Source organism: Triticum dicoccoides, chromosome 4A (genome assembly GCF_002162155.2).
Source record: "Triticum dicoccoides isolate Atlit2015 ecotype Zavitan chromosome 4A, WEW_v2.0, whole genome shotgun sequence".
NCBI classification, from domain to species: domain Eukaryota; kingdom Viridiplantae; phylum Streptophyta; class Magnoliopsida; order Poales; family Poaceae; genus Triticum; species Triticum dicoccoides.
Genome location: NC_041386.1, coordinates 75,675,557 through 75,701,158, shown reverse-complemented (window position 1 = coordinate 75,701,158; position 25,602 = coordinate 75,675,557). Strand labels below are relative to the sequence as shown.

Genomic DNA, 25,602 nt, shown 5'->3' with positions numbered 1-25,602 from the left:
TTTTAAGGAATAAGGGTTCTATCCATCCAAAAATTGTATTATTCAGGGATAATTACTTTTTTATTTGTCGAGAGGAAATTACTTTTCTCGTAGGCCTACATAAAACCAGCCCAAAGAACAAGCGCCCCAGGCCCAGCCCGTTAGTCCACAGAGAAAAGCAAAAAGGCAAAAAAGACCCCAAAAGAAAAGATGAACAAAACAGAAGAAGGAGAGAGTCCCCATCTCCATCTCTCTCCTTATCTCCTCCCTTCTCATAAACCCCCTCCGCCGAGTCCTCCTCCCCGTCTCCGAGCACCTCCGCCGAGTCTAGGGTTTAACTGCCCGCCCCGTCGGCCTCCGTATCGCCCGGTAAGCATCCCCTCCACCTACCAGCTCAGTCCGGCCGCGCACTCTCGCCGCAGCCGCCGCCGCCGCCGCCGCCGCGCGCCTTGACCAATTTGGGTTAATGTTTCTGATTTGTGTCGGCGCGTTCGTGTGTCAGGGGAAAGGAGGAACGGGCAGTGATGGCGGCGCCGATACCCCGTGAGTGGGTTGGTCTGCAGCAGTTCCCGGCGGCCACCCAGACCAAGCTGCACGAGCTCCTCGGCAAGCTCAAGGAGGAGGTATTGCACGCCTATTTAACGCCCCTTGCCTGGACCAGCTGATTAAATTATCCATGGCTAGGTTCTAATTGTGTCTGTGATTGTGAGTTGTGACGAACTGATGGCAAATTGTATGTTTTGCTTATGTTGTGATGTTAGAATGTGAGCACATTGACGATTCTGGTGATGGGGAAGGGCGGTGTGGGGAAGTCATCCACTGTCAACTCCATTGTCGGGGAGAGGGTCGCGAACGTCAGTGCGTTCCAGGTCTCACTTCTTCCTGGCCCTGTCTCTGTTTGTGCCTCTTTGTGGGTTACTCACGTGAGTGCGTTGTCGTATGTTGTTTCTATGCAGTCTGAGGGTCTGAGGCCAATGATGTGCTCCCGCACCAGGGCAGGATTCACCTTGAACATTATCGACACTCCTGGGCTCATTGAAGGTGGGTATATCAATGAGCAGGCTGTCGAAATCATAAAGAGGTATGTCCATGTTGGGTGGTAACCATGCTTGTTTGCAAGTTAGCAATTGATTGTAGATACTGTGACTTGTAATATAGGGCTTTGGATGAGGATTGTCATTTTTGACTTAGGGACATGAGTAGATTATTTCATCATGTTGCTCTGAATTTGATGTTTTATTTGTTTTGTCAACTGGCAAGATCATTTTGCTCACACATTTCGAAAATTCCTTCAGTATGAATTACTGCATTGCTCAAATGCTGATCCTGGGATGGTATCTAGACTTTACGAGTCTTTTTTCCCATGGTGGTCAATATAGGACTAGATTCTAGGTCAATCAGTTTGTAGTGCATAGCAATCACATTGATCTGAAGTAGTATATTGCTAGTATGTACTCCCTCCGTAAACTAATATAAGAGCGTTTAGACTTTAGATCACTAATTTAGTGATCTAAACGCTCTTATATTAGTTTACAGAGGGTGTACTTAAAAGATGGTGAATGCTTGGGTTCTACATCAACATATCAATTTCTTCCATTGGTCTGCATGGGTAGAGATGTAGAGTTTAAGTACATAAATAAAAATAAAAGAAGAGACATCTGCATTTCTGTTTATACATAAATCTTGTGTTCCTGAACAGAGCTGCCCCATCTTTTCTGTTGCTGTCGTTAAATCATTACTGGTTTAATAATTTTGTGATTTGTGATAATCCTGTTCCTAATGTAGCATACAGGACCGTAATTTATATATTCTATTAAAGTCCATTATTTCTCTAAAAGCGCTCAACTCTAATAGTCTATGCATATATGTTAATTTTATGCTGGCAATGGTGTATAGTAGTCAGCTGGCGGTCACCCCACCTTAAGCGCTTGATGCGATACATAGTGGTTGAGTTACCTTACACTGTAGTGGGTGCATCTGCACAATTGACCTATCAATTTGGATATCATAATTGGGGTTTCCCCTTGGACTTTAATTTTTTTGCATACTAACGAGGTTAAAATGCAATGGGGCGTGTGCTTATTTATCTTATTTGTCTCAACTTTCTCAATTTTGCCTTGGATTAATTTTCCCTTTCTGGAGAACCATATTTTATTTTTTAGCAGTTGTAATCACAGCAAAGGTTGTTGAGATTGCAGTACTGAATTGGCATCTATAGAAAAGTTTGTGCTGCTTTTATAATTGCCCACTGTTGTCATACAATCTGTATATCATAATATTTATTGCTATGCTTGTTTCTTAAATGTTATCAATGGTATTGCAGGTTTCTTCTGGAGAAGACTATTGATGTCCTCCTGTACGTCGATCGCTTGGATACATATAGAATGGATACATTGGATGAACAAGTTATAAGAGCCATTACTAATTCATTAGGGAAGGCCATTTGGAGAAGAACATTGGTTGTATTGACCCATGCCCAGCTGTCTCCTCCTGATGGAATTGACTATAATGATTTCCTTGCAAGAAGATCAGAGTCGCTTCTGCGATATATCCGTTCTGGTGCAGGAATCGGCAAACGAGAATATGCGGTAATGTACATATTCACTTGCTATGCAATCATTTCCATCTTATTTAATGGAGTATCAGCACACTGTCAACTTCTTTGAGATTTTGTGAAGCTTCCTCTGCCTAAACTACAGTCCTGCTGCTTCTCATGAACATATTTCTGCGGAAATACTTCCAAGTTGTTTCGGTTGATATTTTTTGGCGCTCTTCGCCCTGGGTGCCTAGAATGAATACTAGCTATTATATGAAAAACCGTCTCTTCTCCATCCTCTTTCGGTTTGATCTTGATCCTTTTCTGCATGATCAATTTCTTGAGCTTCTCTGTAGCTTCAAGTGCTACCATGTGCTGGTACATTATGAAACCGAACCTTGTCATTACGAGCTACTTCATAACATCTCAATTAGATTTGTCAGTATATGATAGAGACTGTAGATAAACGGTCGTACTTATGGGGCCTTTGTCTTCAGTGTATGTGATATGAATATTAGTTCTAACGAAAAGCACTATGTTCTGTTTCTTTTAGGATTTTCCCTTGCCCATAGCTTTGGCAGAGAACAGTGGAAGGTGCAAGACTAATGAGAATGGGGCGAAGGTTTGTAGGTTTCACACTGTATTTGACTTGCATTTGCTTCTGCCTAGCTGCTTGATTTTTAATTGAGGATGTCATATAACTGTGCAGATTCTTCCTGATGGAACTCCATGGATTCCAAACTTGATGAAAGAAATTACTATCGTTGTCTCAAATGGGAGCAAGTCCATTCATGTTGATCAGAAGTTAATCGACGGTCCAAATCCCAACAATCGCTGGAAGAAGTACATACCTCTCATCCTTGCCGTGCAGGTTAGCTTCTCCACATGATAATAATAGTAAAATTCACAGCATAAACTTGGCATATCTTTGTATATAAACATAACTTTCTGATTAATCCTTCATGCTCTTCTTCAGTACTTTTTTGTGGTAAAAGGAATCCGAAGGGCTATTCATTCTGACATTTCGAACGGGAAGCTGGATGACTGGGAGCAACGCTATAGAGACTTGGTTGGAAGCGGCAACCCTGTAGACCAGAAAGTTTCGTCATCCCGCAACCCTAAGGCCTGAGCTGGTCAATGAGAGTGCATGCCAGTCTCTTGATCGTGGTCCATTCAACTCCCCGTGTTGTTCTTTTTGTGCTCCTTATTCCAGTGGTCTGTTTAGGGGGATCTGTAGAGCTCTCAGGAACAACTTGAATAAAGTTGCTTGTGTTCTAGATGTTAAAGATTATGTACCCCATTTCATTACGCTCTCGCAATTTTGCAAATGTTATTGTTGTGAACTACAATTATTTGAATTTCTTGTATGGCCTGAATGTTTGGAGATGAATACAATTTCTTCATTGTTCAACAAGTGATGAAAAAAGAGAGAAGACATAAACAGCTCTACACCCAGATCAGAAGCCATGGTGATTGGCAGTTCACTAGCATAGCATAAACAAAAAGGATTTTCTACTTGTTAACTGTTGTTTTACAGTGCAGAGAGAACAAAATTTGAGTGTTCTAACTGTATTCTGTACAATGACCGTCTGCATGATGCAGTACAGTCTCAAACATGCATTCCCAATGCGAAAGTACAACATAAATACCATTAATCACGAGGCCATCGTGTGACTGGATTTGCTTTCATCCATCAGCATGAAGCTTCAGAATCATGACATACAATGGTCCCTGCTCAAGAGAAAATATGTACACTTCACTGCACAGTTCAACAGGCAAACACGCCACTATCGTTGCAGCCCATAGCAAACTAAGATTTCAGCCAAAAAACTTTGCCCAAATGGCAGGTTTTGGCTCAACTGAAATGAAGAAAAACTCGTGTGAGACAGTTTTTTTTATGAGTGCACGTATCTGGTTAGGTTACAACTGCCACACGATTTCTCTCAACAAAGAAGAAGAAAAGAAAAGAACGCCCGCGCTAATGCTCGTAGTTGTCACTCAGCAAAATGTTGAACTTTTGATGCAATCACACTCCCTCCTTGTCGCCTATGTAATGCCCCAATATGGCTTGGACTCTTGCTGCCTTGCTACCTGCAATTTTGAACCATCCGAATTTTTTTTCTGCTTTAGTAACGTGTTTTGGCACTTCCACAACAAGGATTTGGAGATGCATATATATACATACATGCAAAACTACCATGCTTTGAGAAGGACCTCTAAATTAACAACACGAGTTCTTTTCTCACACTAATTATTTTAGTTTTTCTTACTACCCTTTACCATTAGAAAGTGTGAATCACAACTGAAAAAGGCCAAAGTGAATGCAGCCGCAGCAATATAGAAATCAACAATTTTGGGGCACTCAATCCAATGAAAAACTTCTGTCACTCAAGATGTCTGGCGATATTGAGTGGATAAAATCACTTCAGAATGGTACACGGTTTCAGTTTAAATAACTATACTTGGGCATGGTGTTACTATTTCTTCTATTTCAATTACCATGTGGGACATGATATACTACAAGGGCAGTTAATCACATAAGGCATCCAAAATGCTTAGAGCATGGTACAGAAAGGGTACAGTAATTACCACGGTCTATAAATGGCGCACCAATGCTTAACATCAAGTGCGTGAAATTCCCGTTAAATGCACCTCCAGGTGGCAAATCCTGTCAATATAATAGGTGCTGTAAAAAACAAAAGAAAATGTTTGAGCACTGAAAATAGAACAGGTTAACTACGGCCCTGGTTAATGCTACACAGTATCTGAATATAAGCATGTGTTCAAACTCCAAAGGAACAAAGTGATGGCTGCAAATTTTCTCAGGGTCACATGAGTTGTGCTAACAGTCAAAGTGAAGTTAAAAACTGTAATTGAAAAGGAGGTCTATTGCAATCCTTGTCAGTTACAAAATTGTATCTTAACATGCACATTGTCAAAAATAACATGGCAGAAAGTTTAACAAAATAGTATACTATTTTAAACCAAGTTATTCGAATCCTACCCCTTCATAATTTACAGCGCCGCCCACTGCATCTTACTCCCAAGAAGTGTTTGCAATACGCAAACAGCACTGTATGTCTATAACAGGCCAAGTACCTGAGAGCGTATATATTACTCCCTCCGTCCCAAAATTCTTGTCTTAGATTTGTCTAAGTACGAATGTATCAAGTCACATTTTAGTATTAGATACACCCGTATCTAGACAAATCTAAGACAAGAATTTTGGGACGGAGGGAGTACTAGTCTGTCCTTTTCTCAAAAAATTTGCATGTCATCACATGGAAATGTACAATACCTGCTACAACTGAATGGAGCACTGCAGGCCATTATGATGGCTTTTGTATTTTATATGAGTTACAAAAATCTTGGTATGGCTTGAAATTATTTTGCCATCTTAAAAATTGTTTCTTCAAGCATCTGTACACTTCTTCCTCGGCAGGTTGAATGTCTAGATCTGCGGAAGCAAAATCCATCCTCACTGGGGTGAAATCAAACAAATCAGATGTGGTTTGTTCAGGCCCAGAATCAAGAGTTCCAGCTTTTCCACAGACAAATGTCATGAAGTTCTCATCCTTGTATGGTGCTGCAGACGTTTCAAAAGATGTACGATCAGCGGCATTTTGCTCTTCGTTTTCCTTCTTTATAACAGTTTCATCAAGAGTAAACTTATTTTCAATCCGAGGCTCATAAACAAGATATGACTTCTTGTCATTCAACTTTTGTGAGGAGAACCATCCATCAAAGTTGTCGGACTCAGCAATGGATACTTCAGGAACAAAGGCTTCAAGCACCTCACTACATCGATGGCGTACTAAGTCAGTTTCTGCAGTTTCTCTTTCCGAAGAGCTGTCTATGCCCCTGTTCATCTCTTCCATTGCAAGTAGGACATGCACAGGGAGCACTGGCCCAACAAGAGCATTTTGAGATACCGCTTTGCTAGTCACCTTCTCACATGTGCTTGATGGTTTCGCTAACAGGAAAGGCCGAAGTTCATTGTGTGGCGAACAGCTAGGAACTTTTAAATATTCTACTAAGCCTTCTTTTGTATCGCATTTTAGCATGTCCTTGTATTTAGAAAGGGAGACATGAAGAATATTTGAAGGTAGACTGTTCAATATGCTCTGACATGCAATTTCGAAAACATTCATGGGGATGCTAGCATTACATAGGAAATCTGAAACTGGCAACGAGCTGGATCTAGAGTTATCCTCTGCAAATGCCAACACATCTTCACTAATAATAATTTGATCTCTGTCTCCGTTAACACTAGTACCATGCTTCGCCAACGCACTGCATAGATTGCCCTTCAGATGTTCATATAGGAAATGCAACTTCAAGAATCGATATTTGGTGGAGACATTTTCACCTTGAGTGTCAATCAAAATGGATGAACTACTATCCATGGATGCATGTTCTGATTCATCACATGGGGTGTCAATTTCATCATGCAGACCTCGAGATGCACGATACTGTTGCATTTCCAACTTCCCCAGTGCTGTTAGCCGGATCAAGGCAAAGCTGGCAGATGTTGGCTCCGATATTGAGAGGTCATCTGGAAGCACATAGTAGCCAACAATGGACTTAGCGCGGTGTTGGGAAGCATACCCATCATATACTGAAATAGGCGTTGAGAATATCTCTTTCATGATTCCATTGCTGCAGCCACAATGCTGACCTGTCAGAGAAAGCCTCGAAGGAATATCCCAAGCGTATAAATGAGAATTATCTAGACAACCTTGCTCCTTAGGCCCGTAACAGAACAAACTGAACTCCCCATTCCAGAACGAACCAACCAAAATGGCAAAACCTGAATTTGAAGCCCAATCATATTCCTTGGAAGGTCTCAATTCAGATAGCCGAAACATGGCAACATGATTTGGGTTCTCAAGCCCATGCTGCCAAGCCAACACAGGTTCCAACGGCTTTGTCACATCAAGGAGAATCAAGTGACGCTCTGTCACTACTGATATATGGGAATCATCGAACCCAGCCTTGCAGAATGCAATATAATGCTCAGTCCTGTCAAAAGGCTCAGTTTCAAACAACCCTGGCAACCCAATTTTTGCTAGAACCTTGTACTGAAACTTGTGTGGCTCGTTTTCCACGGCGTATTTGTCACCATGATATGCAAAGCTCAAATCAACCAAAAGGACGGCTTTTGTGCTTGCGACGATCACCATCCACGGTTGCGCTCCATACGCACAGCTCAGCCAACCCCCCCAGTCTTCACCATTGCTGCCAAAACCAACGCTCGTCTTTCCTCCAAGTCGTGTATTCAGATCAAACCAACACAACTCCCCACTCTCCAGCAGCACCGCACATTGTGACGGAAAATGCCTGCTCCAGCACGCGTGCACGACAGCAGCATCAAACCCCTGCTTGGCCACCGGTACAAGCACCGGGGAACCCGAATCGCGTGACTCGACCCTGAACCAACTCACTGTGTACAATGTCGCAGCAAGCAGGAAACCCTCGACACAGCTGTCATCCGGCTCCGATGACCAGGACGACTGGGCAGGAATAGCAGCAAGCTGCTGTATGCGGTGCCCAGGGTGCTTGAACCCATCCCTCTGAACGAAGGGCGAAACGGGCGCAGAGCTCGCAACGGGGGAGTTCACAAGAGCGAAAGCAATCTTCTCCGCATTCTCGCCGTACGGGAAAAAGAGGACGAGAGAGCTTGAGGAGCGGGAGGGGAGGACGGCGAGAAGATTGGAAGGTGGTGGGAACGGCGGCGACGGCGCGGCGAGGAGGGGTCCCGAGAGGGACTTGAGATCGGAGTAGGGGAGGAAGGAGGTGGAGGCGATGAAGTAGCGGAGGGCGTGGCGGAGGTCGCCGGTGGTGGAGGCGTGCAGGGGCGGAGGGAAGGGGAAGGGGAGGGAGAGGAGCGGGACGGGCGGCGGGAGAGGGGTGAAGAAGAGGGGCCCGTGGGAGGCGTCCGGCGGGGCGAGGGACGGCGGGTTGAACACGGAGGAGACGGGGAAGAGGAAGCGCCAGTCGTCGGAGAAGTTCATGGAGACGCGCGGCAACGGCGGCGCGAGCGGGGAGCAGGAGCAAGGGGGGAATAGGCGCCCGTGCCGGCGGGGATCGCGGCGACGCGCCGGCGCTAGAGGACGAAGGCCGTCGGCGTGCCGGCTTTTGGGGGGCTGCGAGAATCGGCCGGGCTATCTTGCTGGAGCCGAAGCTTGGGGGGAGAAGGCGGCGGCGCAGGCGGCGAGAGAGGTAGCGCTCGCGCGGGCGTGGGGACCAGGGGAAGGTTTCGGGCGCCTCGGGCCCTCGCTCTCTTGGTTTCGTGTTTTTAGGCTGGTTGTAACGGGATTATCATATACTCGTATCATGCATATGCATATGATACTAGTGCATGATATTATACTTCCCTAATGTATAGTATCATATATTAGTATCATGTAATATTTTATTTATCATCATGCATGACATATAGTAGCATAGCATTTATTATCATGATATGATACTCAATCTTCTCTTTCTTCATTTAATTCTGTGACATCTCATCAAAATTGTCTAGTAGTTGACATGCATGATAATAGTTATGATACTAGCATTATAACCAGCCTTAGAACGTCGGCATCTTATTTTTTCAAGCAACACCAATGCAAAGAGTATACAAAATCTGGCTCTTGAGTTCATACAAGATTTAGTAAGACATGGGACGCTACATTATAGCGCCGACGAACATGTTTGAAAGCCACATAAGAGAAGCTATGCGCTGCAAATTTGATGTCAGCCACCCACTAAACTCATTGATGATCGGTCATGGCTAGAAGAGTTGAGGCGCTACACGAGAGAGAGACAAATCTGTCCCTCGCAAAAAAAGAGAGGCAATCTGTGATGAAAAATGTCAACGTTAATATTATCTCTCTGTCAGTGTCAAAACCGGCGGATCTCGGATAGGGGGTCCCGAACTATGCGTCTAAGGCGGATGGTAACAGGAGGCAGGGGACACGATGTTTTATCCATGTTCGGGCCTTCTTGATGGAGGTAAAAACCCTACGTCCTACTTGATTATTCTTGATAATATGAGTAGTACAAGAGTTGATCTACCACGAGATCGGAGAGGCTAAACCCTAGAAGCTAGCCTATGGTATGATTGTCTGTTGTCCTACGGACTAAAACCCTCCGGTTTATAGACACCGGAGGAGGCTAGGGTTATACAAGGTCGGTTACAAAGGAGGAGATATGCATATCCGTATTGCCTAGCTTGCCTTCCACGCCAAGTAGAGTCTCATCCGGACACGGGACGAAGTCTTCGATCTTGCATCTTCATAGTCCAATAGTCCGGCCAAAGGATATAGTCCGACTGTCCGGAGACCCCCTAATCCAGGACTCCCTCAGTAGCCCCTGAACCAGACTTCAATAACGATGAGTCCGACGCGCAGTGTTGTCTTCGACATTGCAAGGCGGGTTCCTCCCCCGAATACATCACGGAAGAGTTTGAATACAAGAATAGTGTCCGACCCTGCAAAATAAGTTTCACATACCACCGTAGAGAGAATAATATTTCCACAAATCTAATCTGCTGACACGTTTTGGCAGCATGACATCATGCCACGGCCCGGTAATTATTTGAACCGTTTTTCTTTAACCAGCCCCGCACATAACGCGAGGCGGTTTCTTGACACGTCTTGTCAAAGCAGAGATCGTGTTCCCCTTATTACGGGATCCTCATCAATACAAACGTGGATAACCCAACCGTGCCTGTTGGTATGACTCCTAGATCTTATGTAAGTCTCGAACGGCCACGAGGAGGACGCCTGATACTCATCCCCTTTATAAAGGGACGAGGCTTTTTTCTTTTTTCCCTCCCGTGCTCAATCGACTCCTTCCCCCGCCTCGAGTTCTAACATCCAAAGCTCAGGTCAGGTGCTTCGGACCTTCAATCATGTCCGGATCCAGCCTTCAAGGCCGGTGGATGCCTTCTTCTGTCACGGAGGAGGACATCAAGAAGTTGAGGGAGGCCAGATATCTGACCGCCGAAATTTTGCATAGGCTGCCCGCCCGAGGGCAGGTTGTCCCTACTCCCGAACCCAACGAGAGCGTTGTGTTCGTCTCCCACTTCCTCCGAGGACTAGGCCTCGCTCTGGATCCCTTTGTTAGGGGTCTCATGTTCTATTACAGGCTGGATTTTCACGATCTGGCCCCGGATTCCCTTCTTCACATCTCGTCATTTATTGTCGTTTGTGAGCCCTTCCTCCGCATTACCCCTCACTTCGGCCTGTGGCTCAAGACCTTCGATGTGAAGCCGAAGATGGTCGAGGGGCAGCACGCAGTGTGCGGAGTTGCTCTAATAAGCAAAATTGCTGACGCTCCATGGCCAAAGGGTTCCTTTCCAGAGGTGTCCGGATTGTGGCAACGGGAGTCGTTCTACGTCACAGCTCCCCGAAGTGCCAAGTGGGTAGCTGCCCCCACCTTTCGCTCGGGCCCTCCACCACAACTGATGTCATGGATCAGCAGGGGGCTGAGCTGGGGTCCAGCCAAGGACGTGCCAATACTGCAGAGCCGTATCCGAGATCTCTTTGAGGGAGATTTCAGTCTGGTTATGGTAATGCAAGTTATGCTGGTTCGTCGAGTCCAGCCTTGCAAACATCGGCCCCTCCGCATGTGGGAATTCAACCCGGAAGGACCGTGCACTATTCAGAATTTCCTCGGCTAGACGTACGAGGAGATGTACAAATAGTTCTTCGGACCCCAAATAGAGTGTCCGGACACTACCGAGGACGTGGGCCTAAACTGCAACCGCCCCGCTGCCCAAGTAAGTAATCCCATGGCCGAACACACTATCCTTTTATTTATCATGACATCATTCTGAAAAATCGCTCTTTGACCAGGACTGGATAATAAAGGCGAAGATGATCCGGTGTTCGGCCCCCCTTCCTGAAGGCTTGGACAATCCGGTGCTGGAAAAGATGCTCAATCCAGCACCTTGTCTGGTGCCCTCCAAGGAAGACGAAGGGGGGAATAAAGAGGGCGAAAGCGGGCTTCCATCGCTACCTATTCCAATCGAGGGAATGAGCGCCTCCGCGAGGGAGGATAACCAAGGGGAAGAATCTGACATTCTCTCTCCTCGGGGAAGGAAGAGGACTACCTCTGAAGATCCGGAAACTAAGGTTTCCAAACAGGAGAAGAAATCTCCGCCAGAGGGTCCTGCCTCGGAGGGTATTTTTGCTGCACAATGTCCGCGCGGGGATCAGCCCTCTACCGAGCTGTAAGTAATCAAAAAGTACTTAATAGTGAAGATATCTTGCTCTACTTTTGAGGAAAATAACCGAAGTATTTATCTTGCAGTTTGGATCTTAGCCCTTCTCAGCAGAGCTCGTCTTCGGGGGATATTCTTCCGGAGATGATGGAGAGCGAAACGCCTCCCCCTGCCACACCGCCTCATGAAGCGGGCGACCCCGAGGTGTCGTCGCGGAGGGTTTCTCCGGATCCGGCAAGGCCAGAAGGTAATCTCATGGCCACCCAAAGTCCTCAGCATCCGGCTCTCGGAGAGAGTCATCAAAAGAGTCCGGCACCGTCTGGTGTGCGGTCGGACATACGGAGGGATTTGCTGGTGCAAGCGGCTATCTCAGAAGAGCACCGCACCTTGATGGGTACAGTGATTGAAAGGAGTACGTCTGCCGAAAGCAGGTTGCATGAAACTTTTATGAGTCTACTGACGGGTTTTGAGGTACGTGAAATGATGTACATTTTTGATGATACCGCACATTTTAAAATGTGCCCTATGTAGATAGTAGCCCCTGAGACTCTGGTTGTCGTCGAAAACGGCGACAAACAGAGGATCATAGTCCCAGGTAATAACTAGTCTGCCTTTATGTGCAGGTGGTGGAAGCTCCGGTGGCTAGCCGGACTGATGGGTATGCCGAACTAAAGCGGCAGCTGGATGCGGCAGATGCCGACATCATGCTTGTCAACAAGCGGCTTGACGAGGCACAGGGTGAGTGGCCTTTCTGGTGATCATCACATAATAAGAGCAGCATGATGCAATTATCTTTAATATGTTGTGACTGCAGATGGAGCGGCCACCGTGGAGACCCTTCGGGCGGAGCTTTCCCGAGCCAAGGAGCAAGCAAGGAGTAGCAATGCAGCCGCTTTGCAAGCGGCCGAAGAGTTAAGGGTTGAACAGGCTGCACATTGCGAGAGCAAAGAAAAATTTGCCAAGATGGCCGTGGAGATAAAAGATGCTGCTGACCATTACCGGATTCTTGAAGAGGAAAACCGGGCGAAGGCGACGGACCTGGAGAAGGCCCGGGTGGCTGCCAAGGAAGCTCGCTCCAAAATTAGAGCGACGAAGGAGGAGCTGAATCAAGCTGCAGATATCATTTCTGGGAAGCCCTTCTTGTTGCAGACTAAGTTCGGAGATCCGAAGTATGCTCCTCTGGACCGGCTATGGAGTTCTGCAGACGCGTACATGGATTTGGCTGCCAGCGCTGCTGATGCCGCCGAGTACTTCAAGGACCAGAAAGGTCCCGAAGTGGAGAAGCTGTTCTGGTCACAGTTTCACGCTCCAGTCCGTCCGCTGCTGCTGAATGAGCGATTGACCGGTTGGACCGAGCTCCATAGGTTGTCCGGACTAGCCATGAGGTCCGTTGTGGATCATTTGTGACCAGGAGGGCCAAGGCCAAATAGCTATTTTAGCTTAGTGCAACAATTCCTTGGCGTTGTGCCACACATCGATGCTGTAAAGAGGTCGGCATGCACAGAAGGCTCGCGGATGGCCCTTGCCCGTGTCAAAACATACTGGGCGGAGATGGATGCCACCACTGTTGCGGCACAGGGTTCAGCCATAGGCCGAGTAGCTGCCAAGCACTACTTTGAAGAAGTTCTTGAGGGCGCTCGCTCGATAGAGGCTCAGTGCTCGAAGAATATTATGCTGAGTGACATGTATTCCTATTGTAAGAACAATGTTTTATTGAGTTTATCAAGGCTGTATTTATACTTTTGCCCAAAAGTACTATGATGCCTCTTGTGCGGCCGTTTATGTATATATGTATATAACCTGAAAGATGGCAGTCGTCGGCTTCAGCCCCCACGCATATAATGCGGGGGTGTTCGCAGAAGACGCATGTTCACACTTGATCCAACGTCTTGGCCCATTAAGGAGGTGATAGTGCAGCGAACTAGGCAACCGGACTATAATGCTTTAACACTTCCACTTAGCCAGATGATTTTGACAGTGGGGCTACTATATAACCCCTGGTGGCTCCGTGCTCATCCGGATTCGGGGCGCGTACATGCCTGGCCGGGAAACGACCCTTCGTTAAGGCGGAGGAATCCCGAAGATTCCGCTAGGTCATCGAGTGGTTGACCAATCTCACGCTATATCATGACAGTCAGTTTTCGGCTTTCTCTACTGAGGTGCTCGTCCGAATGAACCAGGGCACAATCGCAGTAGTTCTCCTGGTGCCGCCTTAGCCGATAGAGCGGAACGTAAGGCAACAAAACACAGGAGCCGGGCAAACCCAACATTTGACCAAAGACATGATTCGGAGCTGATACATATAAGGCCAAACTCACGATGCCGAACACTCCCTAAGGTATTCGGTCTTTATGATGTAAACCGGGCCTAAGCAGTGCCCTTTATAGTAAGCCCCTGGTGTCCAGGTATGTGCAATATTCTGACGTGTCCACATGCCAATACGTCAGCATCCTTCTCAATTGTATTGAGAATCCGAGGGATGTGTATCAACAAGAGATAGTAAAAAAAGGTTTACGCAGGGTCTTAATCTAAAAAGAATCCTTAGAACGGGTCCCTGCTGCACGTCTGCGCCTGTATCTCCATTGTGCCGTATTTTGGACGGGTGTAGCACGATGGTCATCTGAAAAAGAGAGGAACTTAATTGAAAAGTTGCCGTGCAAAAGGTAAGTTATACTAAATAAACAATATATAGTTCAAAATGAGTAAAGTTGAGCTAAATTGCCACTTATTTGCGCGCTTGAGCCCCTTGTATTGTAATAGGGGTATAGCCATCAAACCTGTATCAAGTACATATAGCTGCACCAGACTCGTCCAACTATGTCCGTGGTCTTAACAACCTGTCAGATGCTTTAGTTGGTGAGGCCGTTTAGTGTGTGGCTGACAAGGCAGCCGCACGGTCTTCCGCGCGCAAGGAGCGCTCAATATTTCCATTTACTGTAATGATGCCACGTGGACCGGACATCTTAAGCATGAGAGAGGCGTAATGTGGTATTGCGTTAAAGCGAGCGAAAGCTTCGTGTCCGAGTAGTGCTTGATAGCCGCTTTGGAACAGAGCGATGTGGAAAGTTAAATTTTCGCTACGGAAGTTATCGGGAAAGCCAAATATAACCTCTAGTAGCAGGGAGCCCGTGCAATGGGCTTCTGGGCCTGGCGTTACTCCTTTAAAGGTGGTATTGCTATGGCTAATTTTTATTGGGTCTATCCCCATTTTGCGGACTGTGTCATGATATATCAGGTTTAAACTACTGTCGCCGTCCATCAGGACTCGTGTGAAGTGGTATCCGTCAATTATCGGGTCTAACACCAAGGCAGCCCATCCTGCACGCCGGATACTTGCCGAGTAATCCCGATGGTCAAAGGTGATTGGTTGGGACGACCAGTGGCGGAACTCCACGGTGATAGGCCCTGGGGCATGTCTCTCTAGGAGTGCCGCTTTGTTTCTCCCCTTTGTCACGTGTAACATGTTTACTGTTTTCACTTCTGGTGGGAATGTCTTCTGTTCCCCAGTGCTTTGCTTGCGAGGCTCGTCCTCGTCTTCGCTTGGTGTATCCTGCCCCTTGTGTTCGGTGTTGAGCTTGCCAGACTGTTTGAAGACCCAACATTCTCTATGGGTATGATTTGCAGGTTTATCGGCGGTGCTGTGGATCTGACATATTTTGTCCAGAATCTTGTTTAGGCTTGACAGTTCGTCTTTGTTGCCTTTGGAGGGCAGCTTTTGCTGACCTGGCCGAGAGCTTCTGAATCTGGCGTTTACCGATGTGCTCTTCGGGCTGTCTTCTTTATTCCGGTGCTTGTTTTTGCTGTGCCGTGGTTTCCTGTTTTCGTCCCTGACTTCGGATGTACTTGGGTCGCTGGTGCTGCATCGGGCTAACCAGCTATCCTCGCCTGTGCAAAAGCGGGTCATGAGGCTTGTTAATGCTGCCATTGTTCTCGGCTTTTCTTGGCCGAGGTGTCTAGCAAGCCATTCGTCTTGAACGCTGTGCTTAAAAGCTGCTAAGGCTTCGGTGTCTGGGCAGTCGACTATTTGGTTCTTTTTAGTGAGGAACCGGTTCCAAAGCTTTCGGGCTGACTCTCCAGGCTGTTGAGTTATATGACTTAAATCGTCAGCATTTGGAGGTCGGACATAGGTCCCTTGAAAATTTGCCCGAAAAGCGTCTTCGAGCTCTTCCCAGCTTCCAATGGAGTTTTCGGGGAGGCTTTTAAGCTAGTGCCGAGCTGGCCCTTTGAGCTTGAGGGGTAAGTACTTGATGGCGTGGAGATCGTCTCCTTGAGCCATATGGATATGGAGGATGTAATCCTCAATCCAGACCCCAGGGTCTGTCGTTCCATCGTACGCCTCTATGTTTACGGGTTTGAATCCCTCTGGAAATTCATGGTCCAACACCTCATCGGTCAAACATAGGGAGTGTGCGGCACCCCTGTATTTGGGTGTGCCGTGGTATTGGGATGTTTGTTGTGTTGCATTGCGTGCTGGAGCGCACTTGTGTGGCCCGTAGATGGATCTGGTTGCGCCGTACTTTTGATGCGAGTTCTCACGTGGATCGCGTATTGGCTTATGTGCGGCGTCATTTGCCGCTTTATGTTGGCCACGAGGTCGTCTATCCGACTGGATGGCCATTTTGTTTTTTGATTGTGGGGGATCTAAGGCCTCCTCATCGAATTCATGTAGCAACTTTCGCTTCGGGTAGCTCTTAGTGTGGCGATTACCGCTGAGGGAGTCCTGGATTAGGGGGTCTTCGGACAACCGGACTATATCCTTTGGCCGGACTGTTAGACAATGAAGATACAAGATTGAAGACTTCGTCTCGTGTACAGATGGGACTCTACTTGGCGTGGAAGGCAAGCTAGGCAATACGGATATGTATATCTCCTCCTTTGTAACCGACCTTGTGTAACCCCAGCCCCCTCCGGTGTCTATATAAACCGGAGGGTTTTAGTCCGTAGGACAACATAGAATCATACCATAGGCTAGCTTCTAGGGTTTAGCCTCTCCGATCTCGTGGTAGATCAACTCTTGTAATACTCATATCATCAAGAATAAATCAAGCAGGACATAGGGTTTTACCTCCATCAAGAGGGCGCGAACCTGGGTAAAACATAGTGTTCCCTGCCTCCTATTACCATCCGCCTTAGACGCACAGTTCGGGACCCCCTACCCGAGATCCGCCGGTTTTGACACCGACATTGGTGCTTTCATTGAGAGTTCATCTATGTCGTCGTTGTTAGGCTTGATGGCTCCTACGATCATCAATAGCAATGCAGTCCAGGGTGAGACTTTTCTCCCCGGACAGATCTTTGTGTTCGGCGGCTTCGCACTATGGGCCAACTCGCTTGGCCATCTGGAGCAGATCGAAAGTTACGCCCCTGGCCACCAGGTCAGGTTTGGAAGCTTAAACTACACGGCCAATATCCGCGGAGACTTGATCTTCGACGGATTCGAGCCCCTGCCTTGTGCGCCGCATGGTCACGATGAGTACGATTTAGCTCTACTATCAGACCATATTCAGGAGATCGCACCGGCAGCCGCTCCGAGCCTCGATTCGGAGCCAGTTGCGCCATCCATGGACGGGTGGATGGACCCCGTCACGGAGGCCGTACCCTCAGCAGCGATCGAGCCGAATATCGACCTTACCCTTCACAAGAGCCATGTTGCCAAACTGTCGGATCCTTCTTCGGCCACGGACTCCGAACCGCCTATGCCCGTTCCTATCGAATCCGATTGGGCGCTGATCATGGAGTTTACCTCCACGGATATTTTCCAGCACTCGCCCTTCGGCGACATACTGAACTCATTAAGGTCTCTCTCCTTGTCAGGAGGATCCTGGCCGAACTACGTCTGGCAGGATTGGGATGCGGATGACGAAGAAATTCGCCGCCCACCCACCACCCACTTAGTAGCCACTGTCGATGACTTAACCGACACGCTCGACTTCGACTCCGAAGACATCAATGGACGACGATGCAGGAGTAGAAGAGGAACCACTGCCCACAGGGCACTGGAGGACCACTTCATCACATGACGTATACATGGTGGACACACCCAAAGAAAATAACGACGAGGAATGGAAGGACGCAGCGACGGGTGGTTCCCTCGAGCAGCAGTCAAAGCGGCGGTGTAAACGCCGCCCCAAATCCCGCCCCAACAGAAATAACGATCACATAGACCCAGCGTTAGAGCTGGGTGAACCATTGCCCGACCACAGTAACACGGAAAATCAAGCCGAACAACCCAACCCCATCGAAGATAACAGTCCGGACGACATCACACTGGACAGGCGCCAGGAGCAACATAATGCCCACCAAAGGCTTGTTGCCACAGCGAGGAGTCTGAAAAAATAGAAGCAAAGGCTCAAGGCTGCACAAGACACACTCAAAATCAAATGGAGTGAAGTACTCAACACAGCAGCGAAGTACGACAGTAATCGCCACACCAAGAGCTACTCGAAGCGGAAGTTGCTACTTGAATTTGATGAGGAGGCCTTAGATACCTCGCAACAAAAAATTAAAATGGCCATTCGGCCGGATAGACGACCTCACGGCCAACATAAAGCAGCGAACAACGCCGCACATAAGCCAATACGCGACCCACACAAGGGCTTGCATCAAAAGGACGGCGCAACCAGATCCATTTATGGACCACGCAAGCGCACTCCAGCATACGATGCAACACAACAAACATCCGAACACCACGGTACACCCAGATACAGGGGTGCTGCACACCCCCTATGTTTCGCCGATGAGGGGCTGGACCACGAATTTCCAGAGGGATTCAAACCCGTAAACATAGAGGCATACGACGGAACATCATACCCTGGGGTCTGGATTGAGGACTATATCCTCCATATCCATATGGCTCGAGGAGATGATCTCCACGCCATCAAGTATTTACTCCTCAAGCTCAAACGACCAGCTCGTTACTGGCTTAAAAGCCTCCCCGAAAGCTCCATTGGAAGCTGGGAAGAGCTCGAAGACACCTTTCGGGCAAATTTTCAAGGGACATATGTCCGACAACTGGATGCAAACGATTTAAGTCATATAACTCAACAACCCGGAGAGTCAACCCGAAAGCTTTGGAATAGGTTTCTTACTAAAAAGAACCAAATAGTCGACTGTCCGGACGCCGAAGCCTTGGCAGCCTTTAAGCACAGCGTCCGAGACGAATGGCTTGCCAGGCACCTCGGCCAAGAAAAGCCAAGAACAATGGCAGCATTAACAAGCCTCATGACCCGCTTTTGCGCGGGCGAGGACAGCTGGCTAGCCCGATGCAGCACCAGCGACCCAAGTACATCCGAAGTTAGAGATGGAAACGGGAAATCACGATGCAACAAAAATAATAAGCGCCGGAATAAAGAAGACAACCCGAAGAGCATAGCGGTAAACGCCGGGTTCAGAAGCTCTCGGCCAGGTCAGCAAAAGCCGCCCTCTAAAGGCGCCAGAGATGAACTGTCCAGCTTAAACAAAATTCTGGACCAAATATGTCAGATCCATAGCACCCCCGATAAGCCTGTAAATCATACCCACAGAGAATGTTGGGTCTTCAAGCAGTCCGGAAAGCTCAATGCCGAACATAAGGGGCAGGATACACCAAGCGAAGACGAGGATGAGCCTCGCAATCAAAACACTGGGGAACAGAAGAAATTTCCACCAGAAGTCAAAACAGTAAACGTGTTACACGTGATAAAGGGGAGACGCAAAGCGGCACTCCCAGACAAACATGCCCAAGGGCCTATCACCGCGGAGTTCTGCCACTGGCCGTCTCAACCGATCACCTTCGACCATCAGGATTACACAGCAAATATCTGGAACGAAGGGTGGGCTGCCTTGGTATTAGATCCATTAATTGACGGATACCACTTCACACGAGTCCTGATGGACGGCGGCAGCAACTTAAACCTGATATATCAGGACACAATCCGCAAAATGGGGATAGACCCAACGAAAATTTGCCACAACAATACTACCTTTAGAGGAGTAACGCCAGGCCCAGGGGCTCATTGCACGGGCTCCCTGCTACTAGAGGTTATATTCGGCTTCCCCGATAACTTCCGTAGCGAAAATTTAACCTTCCACATTGCTCCGTTCCAAAGTGGCTATCAAGCACTACTTGGACGCGAAGCTTTCGCTCGCTTTAATGCAATACCACATTACGCTTCCCTCACACTTAAGATGCCCGATCCACGTGGCATCATTACAGTAAATGGAAATATTGAGCGATCCTTGCGCGCCAAAGAGAATGCGGCTGCCTTGGCAACCGCAAACTAAAACGGCCTCGCCAACTAAAGCATTCGATAGGTCGTCAAGACCACGGACACGGTTAGACGAGTCCGGCGCAACTATATGAAATTCATACAGGTTTGATGGCCACACCCCTATTACAAATACAAGGGGCTCAACGCGCGCAGACAAGTGGCATTTTTACTCATCTTGAACTGTAAATGGTTTCTTTAAACCCACCTTTTTGCATGACAACTTTTCACCTAAGTTCCTCTCTTTTACAGATGACAATCATGCTACACCCGTCCAGGATATGGCACAATGGAGACACAGGCGCAGACGTGCAGCAGGGACCCATTCCAAGGATTCTTTTTAGATTAAGACCCTGCGTCAACCTTTTCTACTGTCTCTTGTTGATACACATCCCTCGGATTCTCAGTACAGTTGAGAAGGATGCTGACGTCTTGGCATGTGGCCACGTCAGAACAATGCATGTACTTGGACACTAGGGGCTTCTTACAAAGGGCGCTATTTAGGCCCGGTTTACACCATAAAGACCGAATACCTTAGGAGTGTTCAACATCGTGAGTTTGGCCTTATATGCATCAGCTCAGAATCATGTCTTGGGTCAAATGTTGGGTCTGCCCAGCTCCTGTGTTTTGCTGCCTTACGTTCCGCTCTATCGGCTAAGGCGGCACCAAGAGAACTACTGCGATTGTGCCCTGGTTCATCCGGACAAGCACCTCAGTAGAGAAAGCCGAAAACTGACTGTCATGATATAGCGCGAGACTGGTCAACCACTCGATGACCTATCGGAATCCTAGAATTCCTCCACCTTAACGAAGGGCCATTTCTCGGCCGGGCATGTATGCACCCCGAACTCGGGTGAGTGCGGAGCCACCAGGGGCTATATAGTAGCCCCACTGTCAAACTCCTATGGCTAAGTGAAAGTGTTAAAGCATTATAGTCCGGTTGCCTAGTTCGCTGCGCTATCACCTCCTTATTAGGACCAAGACGTTAGATTAAGTGTGAATACGCGCCTTCTACGAACACCCCCCCATTATATGCGTGGGGGCTGAAGCCGATGACTGCAATCTTTCAGGTTATATACATATATACATAAAACGGCCGCACAGGAGGCATCACAATACTTTCGGGCAAAAGTATAAATACAGCCTTGATAACATTAATAAAACATTGTTTTTACAATGGGAATACATGTCACTCAAACATAATATTCTTCGAGCACTAGGCCTCTATCAAACAAGCACCCTCAAGAACTTCTTCAAAATAGTGCTCGGCAGCCACTCGGCCTATGGCCGAACCCTGCGCCGCGACAGTGGTAGCATCCATCTCCGCCCAGTATGCTTTGACACGGGCAAGGGCCATCCGCGAGCCTTCTATGCATGCCGACCTCTTCATCGCATTGATGCGCGGCACCGCACCAAGGAACTGCTGCACCAGGCTAAAATAACTGTTCGGCTTTGGCCTTTCTGGCCACAGCTGATCCATGACAGACCTCATGGCGAGTCCAGACAACCTACTGAGTTCGGCCCATTCGGCTAGCTGATCGGTCAATGGAAGCGGACGCTCTAGAACGTTAAACTGCGACCAGAACAGCTTGTCCACTTCCCGATCTGTTTGATCTCGGAAGTATTCGGCCGCATCGACAACGCTCGCCGCCAAGTCCAGATATGCGTCTACCGAACTCCACAGCCAATCCAGAGGGGCATACCGCGGATATCCGAACTTCCTCCGTAGCAAAAAGGGCTTCCCGTCCACAATGTCACAGGCTTCACGCAGCTCCTCCTTCTTCGCTCTCATGGCAGAACGGGTGTCTTTGGTCGCCATCGTGGCCTTTTCAAGGTCCATCGCCTTCGCTCGGTTTTCTTCCTCAAGGAACTGGCAACGGTCGGCAATGTCTTTTAACTTTACATCCATCTTGGCCATTTTCTCTTTGCTCTCGCAATGCGCGGCCTTCTCGGCTCTTAACTCTTCGGCCGCCTTCAAAGCAGCCGCATTACTACTCCTTGCTTGTTCTTTGGCTCGGGCAAGTTCCGCCCGAAGGGTCTCCATGGTGGCAGCTCCATCTGCAGTCACAAAATATTAAAGATATTGGCATCACGCTGCTCTTACTACGTGACATTCACCAGAAAATATCACTTACCGTGTGCCTCGTCAAGCCGCTTGTTAACAAGCTCGATGTTGGCATCCGCCGCATCCAATTGCCGCTTTAGTTCGGCAAACTCATGAGTTCGGCTAGCCACCGGAGCTTCCACTACCTGCACATAAAGGCGGTATGGTTACCTGGGACTACGATCCTCTGTTTGCCGCCATTCTCGGTGACAACCAGAGTCTCAGGGGCTACTATCTACACAGGGCACACCTAAAAATGTGCAGTACTATCACAAAGGTATATCATTTTACATACCTCAAAGCCCATTAGTAGACTCATAAAGACGTCATGCAACCCGCTTTCGGCGGATGAAATCCTTTCCATCACCATACCCATCAACGCACGGTGTTCTTCCGAGATGGTCGCTCGCTTCAGCAGATCCCTCAGTACGTCCGACCGCATACCAGACGACGCTGGACTCTTTTGTCTGCCCTCTTCAAGAGCCGGATGCTAGGGACTTCGGGTGACTATGGGATTATCTTCTGGCCTCACCGGATCCGGAGAGGCCCTCCATGATGACACTTCAAGGTCGCCCGCTTCTTGAGTGGGGGAGTCCGGGGGAGGCGTTTCGCTCTCCACCATCTCCGGAAGAAGGTCCCCTGAAGACGAGCTTTGTTGAGAAGGGCTAAGATCCGAACTGCAAGATAAACGCTTCGGTTATTTTCCTCGGAAGTAAGGTAGAATATCTCTGCTATTAAGTAAATTTTGATCACTTACGACTCGTTAGAGGGCTGATCCCTGCATGAACTTTGTGCGGCAAAAGCACCCTCCGAGACGGGATCCTCTGGTGGAGTTTTCTTCTCCCGTTTGGCAACCTTGGTTTCCGGATCATCAGAGGTAGTCCTCTTCCTTCCCCGAGGTGAAGGAATGTCAGACTCCTTCTCTTGGCTATCTTCCCTGATACGTCTCCAACGTATCTATAATTTTTGATTGCTCCATGCTATATTATCTACTGTTTTGGACTATATTGGGCTTTATTTTCCACTTTTATATTATTTTTGGGACTAACCTATTAACCGGAGGCCCAGCCCAGAATTGCTGTTTTTTGCCTATTTCAGTGTTTCGAAGAAACGAAATATCAAACGGAGTCCAAACGGAATAAAACCTTCGGGAACGTGATTTTCTCACTGAACGTGATCTAGGAGACTTGGACCCTATGTCAAGGCATCAGAGAGGCGGTCATGAGGGTGGGGGCGCGCCCCCTGCCTCGTGGGCCCCTCGGAGCTCCACCGACATACTCCTTCCTCCTATATATACCTACGTACCCCCAAACGATCATAAGAGGAGCCAAAAACCTAATTCCACCACCGCAACTTTCTGTATCCATGAGATCCCATCTTGGGGCCTGTTCCGGAGCTCCGCCGGAGAGGGTCGTCATCACGGAGGGCTTCTACATCATCATAGCCCCTCCGATGAAGTGTGAGTACTGAGTAGTTTACCTCAGACCTTCGGGTCCATAGTTAGTAGCTAGATGGCTTCTTCCCTCTTTTTGGATCTCAATACAAAGTTCTCCCCCTCTCCCGTGGAGATCTATTCGATGTAATCTTCTTCTTTTTGCGGTGTGTTTGTTGAGACCGATGAATTGTGGGTTTATGACCAAGTCTATCTATGAATAATATTTGAATCTTCTCTGAATTCTTTTATGTATGATTGGTTATCTTTGCAAGTCTCTTCGAATTATCCGTTTGGTTTGGCCAACTAGATTGGTAGTTCTTTCCATGGGAGAAGTGCTTAGCTTGGGGTTCGATCTTGTGGTATCCTTTCCCAGTGACAGAAGGGGCAACATGTCATGTATTGTATCATTGCCATCGAGGATAACAAGATGGGGTTTATTTCATATTGCATGAATTTATCTCTCTACATCATGTCATCTTGCTTAAGGCGTTACTCTGTTTTTAACTTAATACTCTAGATGCATGCTGGATAGTGGTCGATGAGTGGAGTAATAGTAGTAGATGCAGAATCGTTTCGGTCTACTTGTCACGGACGTGATGCCTATATACATGATCATGCCTAGATATTCTCATAACTATGCTCAATTCTGTCAATTGCTCAACAGTAAGTTGTTCACCCACCGTAGAGTACTTATGCTCTTGAGAGAAGCCACTAGTGAAACCTATGCCCCCCGGGTCTATTCTCATCATATCAATCTCCATCACTTTAATCTTATTTTGCTTTTTACTTTGCCTTTACTTTTTACTTTGCATCTTTATACCAAAAATACCAAAAATATTATATCTATCAGATCTCACTCTCGTAAGTGACCGTGAAGGGATTGACAACCCCTAATCGTGTTGGTTGCGAGTAGCTATCGTTTTGTGCAGGTATGAGGGACTTGAGCGTGGCCTCCTACTGGATTGATACCTTGGTTCTCAAAAACTGATGGAAATACTTACGCTACTCTGCTGCATCATCCCTTCCTCTTCGGGGAAATCCAACGCAAGCTCAAGAGGTAGCAAGAAGGATTTCTGGCGCCGTTGCCGGGGAGTCTACGCAAAAAGTCAACATACCAAGTACCCATCACAATCCCTATCTCTCGCATTACATTATTTGTCATTTGCCTCTCATTTTCCTCCTCCCTCTCCTTTCCGCTTGCCTTTTGTTTGCTCGTGTGTTGGATAGCTTGTTTGTCGCGATGGCTCAACCGAGATTTGGTGACCTTCACCTTAAAAGGTTAGAGGAGATCGAAACCAACGTTAGGAAGTTTATGGTTTTGCAATTTGAGCATAATAATTTTTTTAGAAACGAGCTTAAGGAACAAAAAGGTTTTATGAGTTATATGAATAAAGAGCTTGATGACATGTCTAAAGAATTTGATGGTATAAGATCCCAAATTGCTCGTCTAGAAAAGATGACTGCTGAAATTTCGGATATGCAAGCCACCCTAGTCAATAAGATGGCCGCTAAACCAAATTCCTATGAAAATCAAGATGAAGATCTAAAAGTTATTGATGTGTCACCTATTAAATCTTTGTTTTGCAATATGAATCTTGATGAAACTGAATATGATCTTCCTTTACCTAGAAGGCGTTCTAAAAATTCAGAGTATTTAGATCTTTATGATGAAATTGATGAAAGTGGGATTGAAAGAAATAAAAATCTAGATGTTTCTAAACCCACTATATTGGATTTCAAGGAATTTAATTATGAAAGTTGTTCTTTAATTGATTGTATTTCCTTGTTGCAATCCGTGCTAAATTCTCCACATGCTTATAGTCAACATAAAGCCTTCACCGAACATATTGTTGATGCCTTGATGCAATCTTATGAAGAAAAACTTGAGTTGAAAGTTTCTATCCCTATAAAACTCTATGATGAGTGGGAACCAACTATTAAAATTAAAATGAAAGATCATGAGTTTTATGCTTTGTGTGATTTGGGTGCTAGTGTCTCCACTATTCCCAAGACTTTATGTGATTTGCTAGATTTCCGTAATTTTGATGATTGCTCTCTAAACTTGCATCTTGCGGATTCCACTATTAA

The 25,602-nt window shown here is 47.2% G+C and overlaps 2 protein-coding genes across 7 annotated transcripts; one reads left to right on the top strand and one right to left on the bottom strand.

Annotated features, from left to right (window-relative positions):
• Positions 1 to 203: 203 nt before the first annotated feature.
• On the top strand, positions 204 to 3,929 carry LOC119285072 (translocase of chloroplast 34, chloroplastic-like). Its single transcript, XM_037564278.1, has 8 exons — positions 204 to 348; positions 482 to 602; positions 741 to 848; positions 936 to 1,060; positions 2,303 to 2,567; positions 3,069 to 3,137; positions 3,225 to 3,386; positions 3,492 to 3,929. Exons 2-8 carry the CDS (start codon positions 504 to 506, stop codon positions 3,642 to 3,644), a joined length of 981 nt encoding a protein of 326 aa, XP_037420175.1. The 5' UTR covers positions 204 to 348; positions 482 to 503; the 3' UTR covers positions 3,645 to 3,929.
• Positions 3,930 to 4,010: 81 nt separating this feature from the next.
• LOC119285071 lies at positions 4,011 to 8,772 on the bottom strand. Of its 6 annotated transcripts, none has more exons than XR_005139344.1 (4): positions 5,814 to 8,772; positions 5,520 to 5,614; positions 5,105 to 5,201; positions 4,011 to 4,606 (listed from the first exon to the last, which is right to left on the bottom strand). XR_005139344.1 is itself a non-coding variant. In XM_037564277.1 (2 exons), the coding sequence occupies exon 1, from the start codon at positions 8,527 to 8,529 to the stop codon at positions 5,845 to 5,847; it is 2,685 nt and encodes an 894-aa protein (XP_037420174.1). In that variant the 5' UTR covers positions 8,530 to 8,772; the 3' UTR covers positions 4,011 to 4,246; positions 5,814 to 5,844. The 6 variants fall into 6 exon arrangements, 1 of the variants encoding a protein (XP_037420174.1); XR_005139346.1 differs by having other exon boundaries at positions 5,105 to 5,183; XR_005139347.1 differs by lacking the exon at positions 5,105 to 5,201 and having other exon boundaries at positions 4,011 to 4,246.
• Positions 8,773 to 25,602: the final 16,830 nt, after the last annotated feature.

Coding starts and splice junctions, on each gene's coding strand:
- LOC119285072 (XM_037564278.1), top strand. CDS start 504: ATGGCGGCGCCGATACCCCGTGAGTGGGTTGGTCTGCAGCAGTTCCCG. Junction 603..740: donor TCGGCAAGCTCAAGGAGGAG/GTATTGCACGCC, acceptor TTGTGATGTTAG/AATGTGAGCACATTGACGAT. Junction 3,138..3,224: donor CTAATGAGAATGGGGCGAAG/GTTTGTAGGTTT, acceptor ATAACTGTGCAG/ATTCTTCCTGATGGAACTCC.
- LOC119285071 (XM_037564277.1), bottom strand. CDS start 8,529: ATGAACTTCTCCGACGACTGGCGCTTCCTCTTCCCCGTCTCCTCCGTG.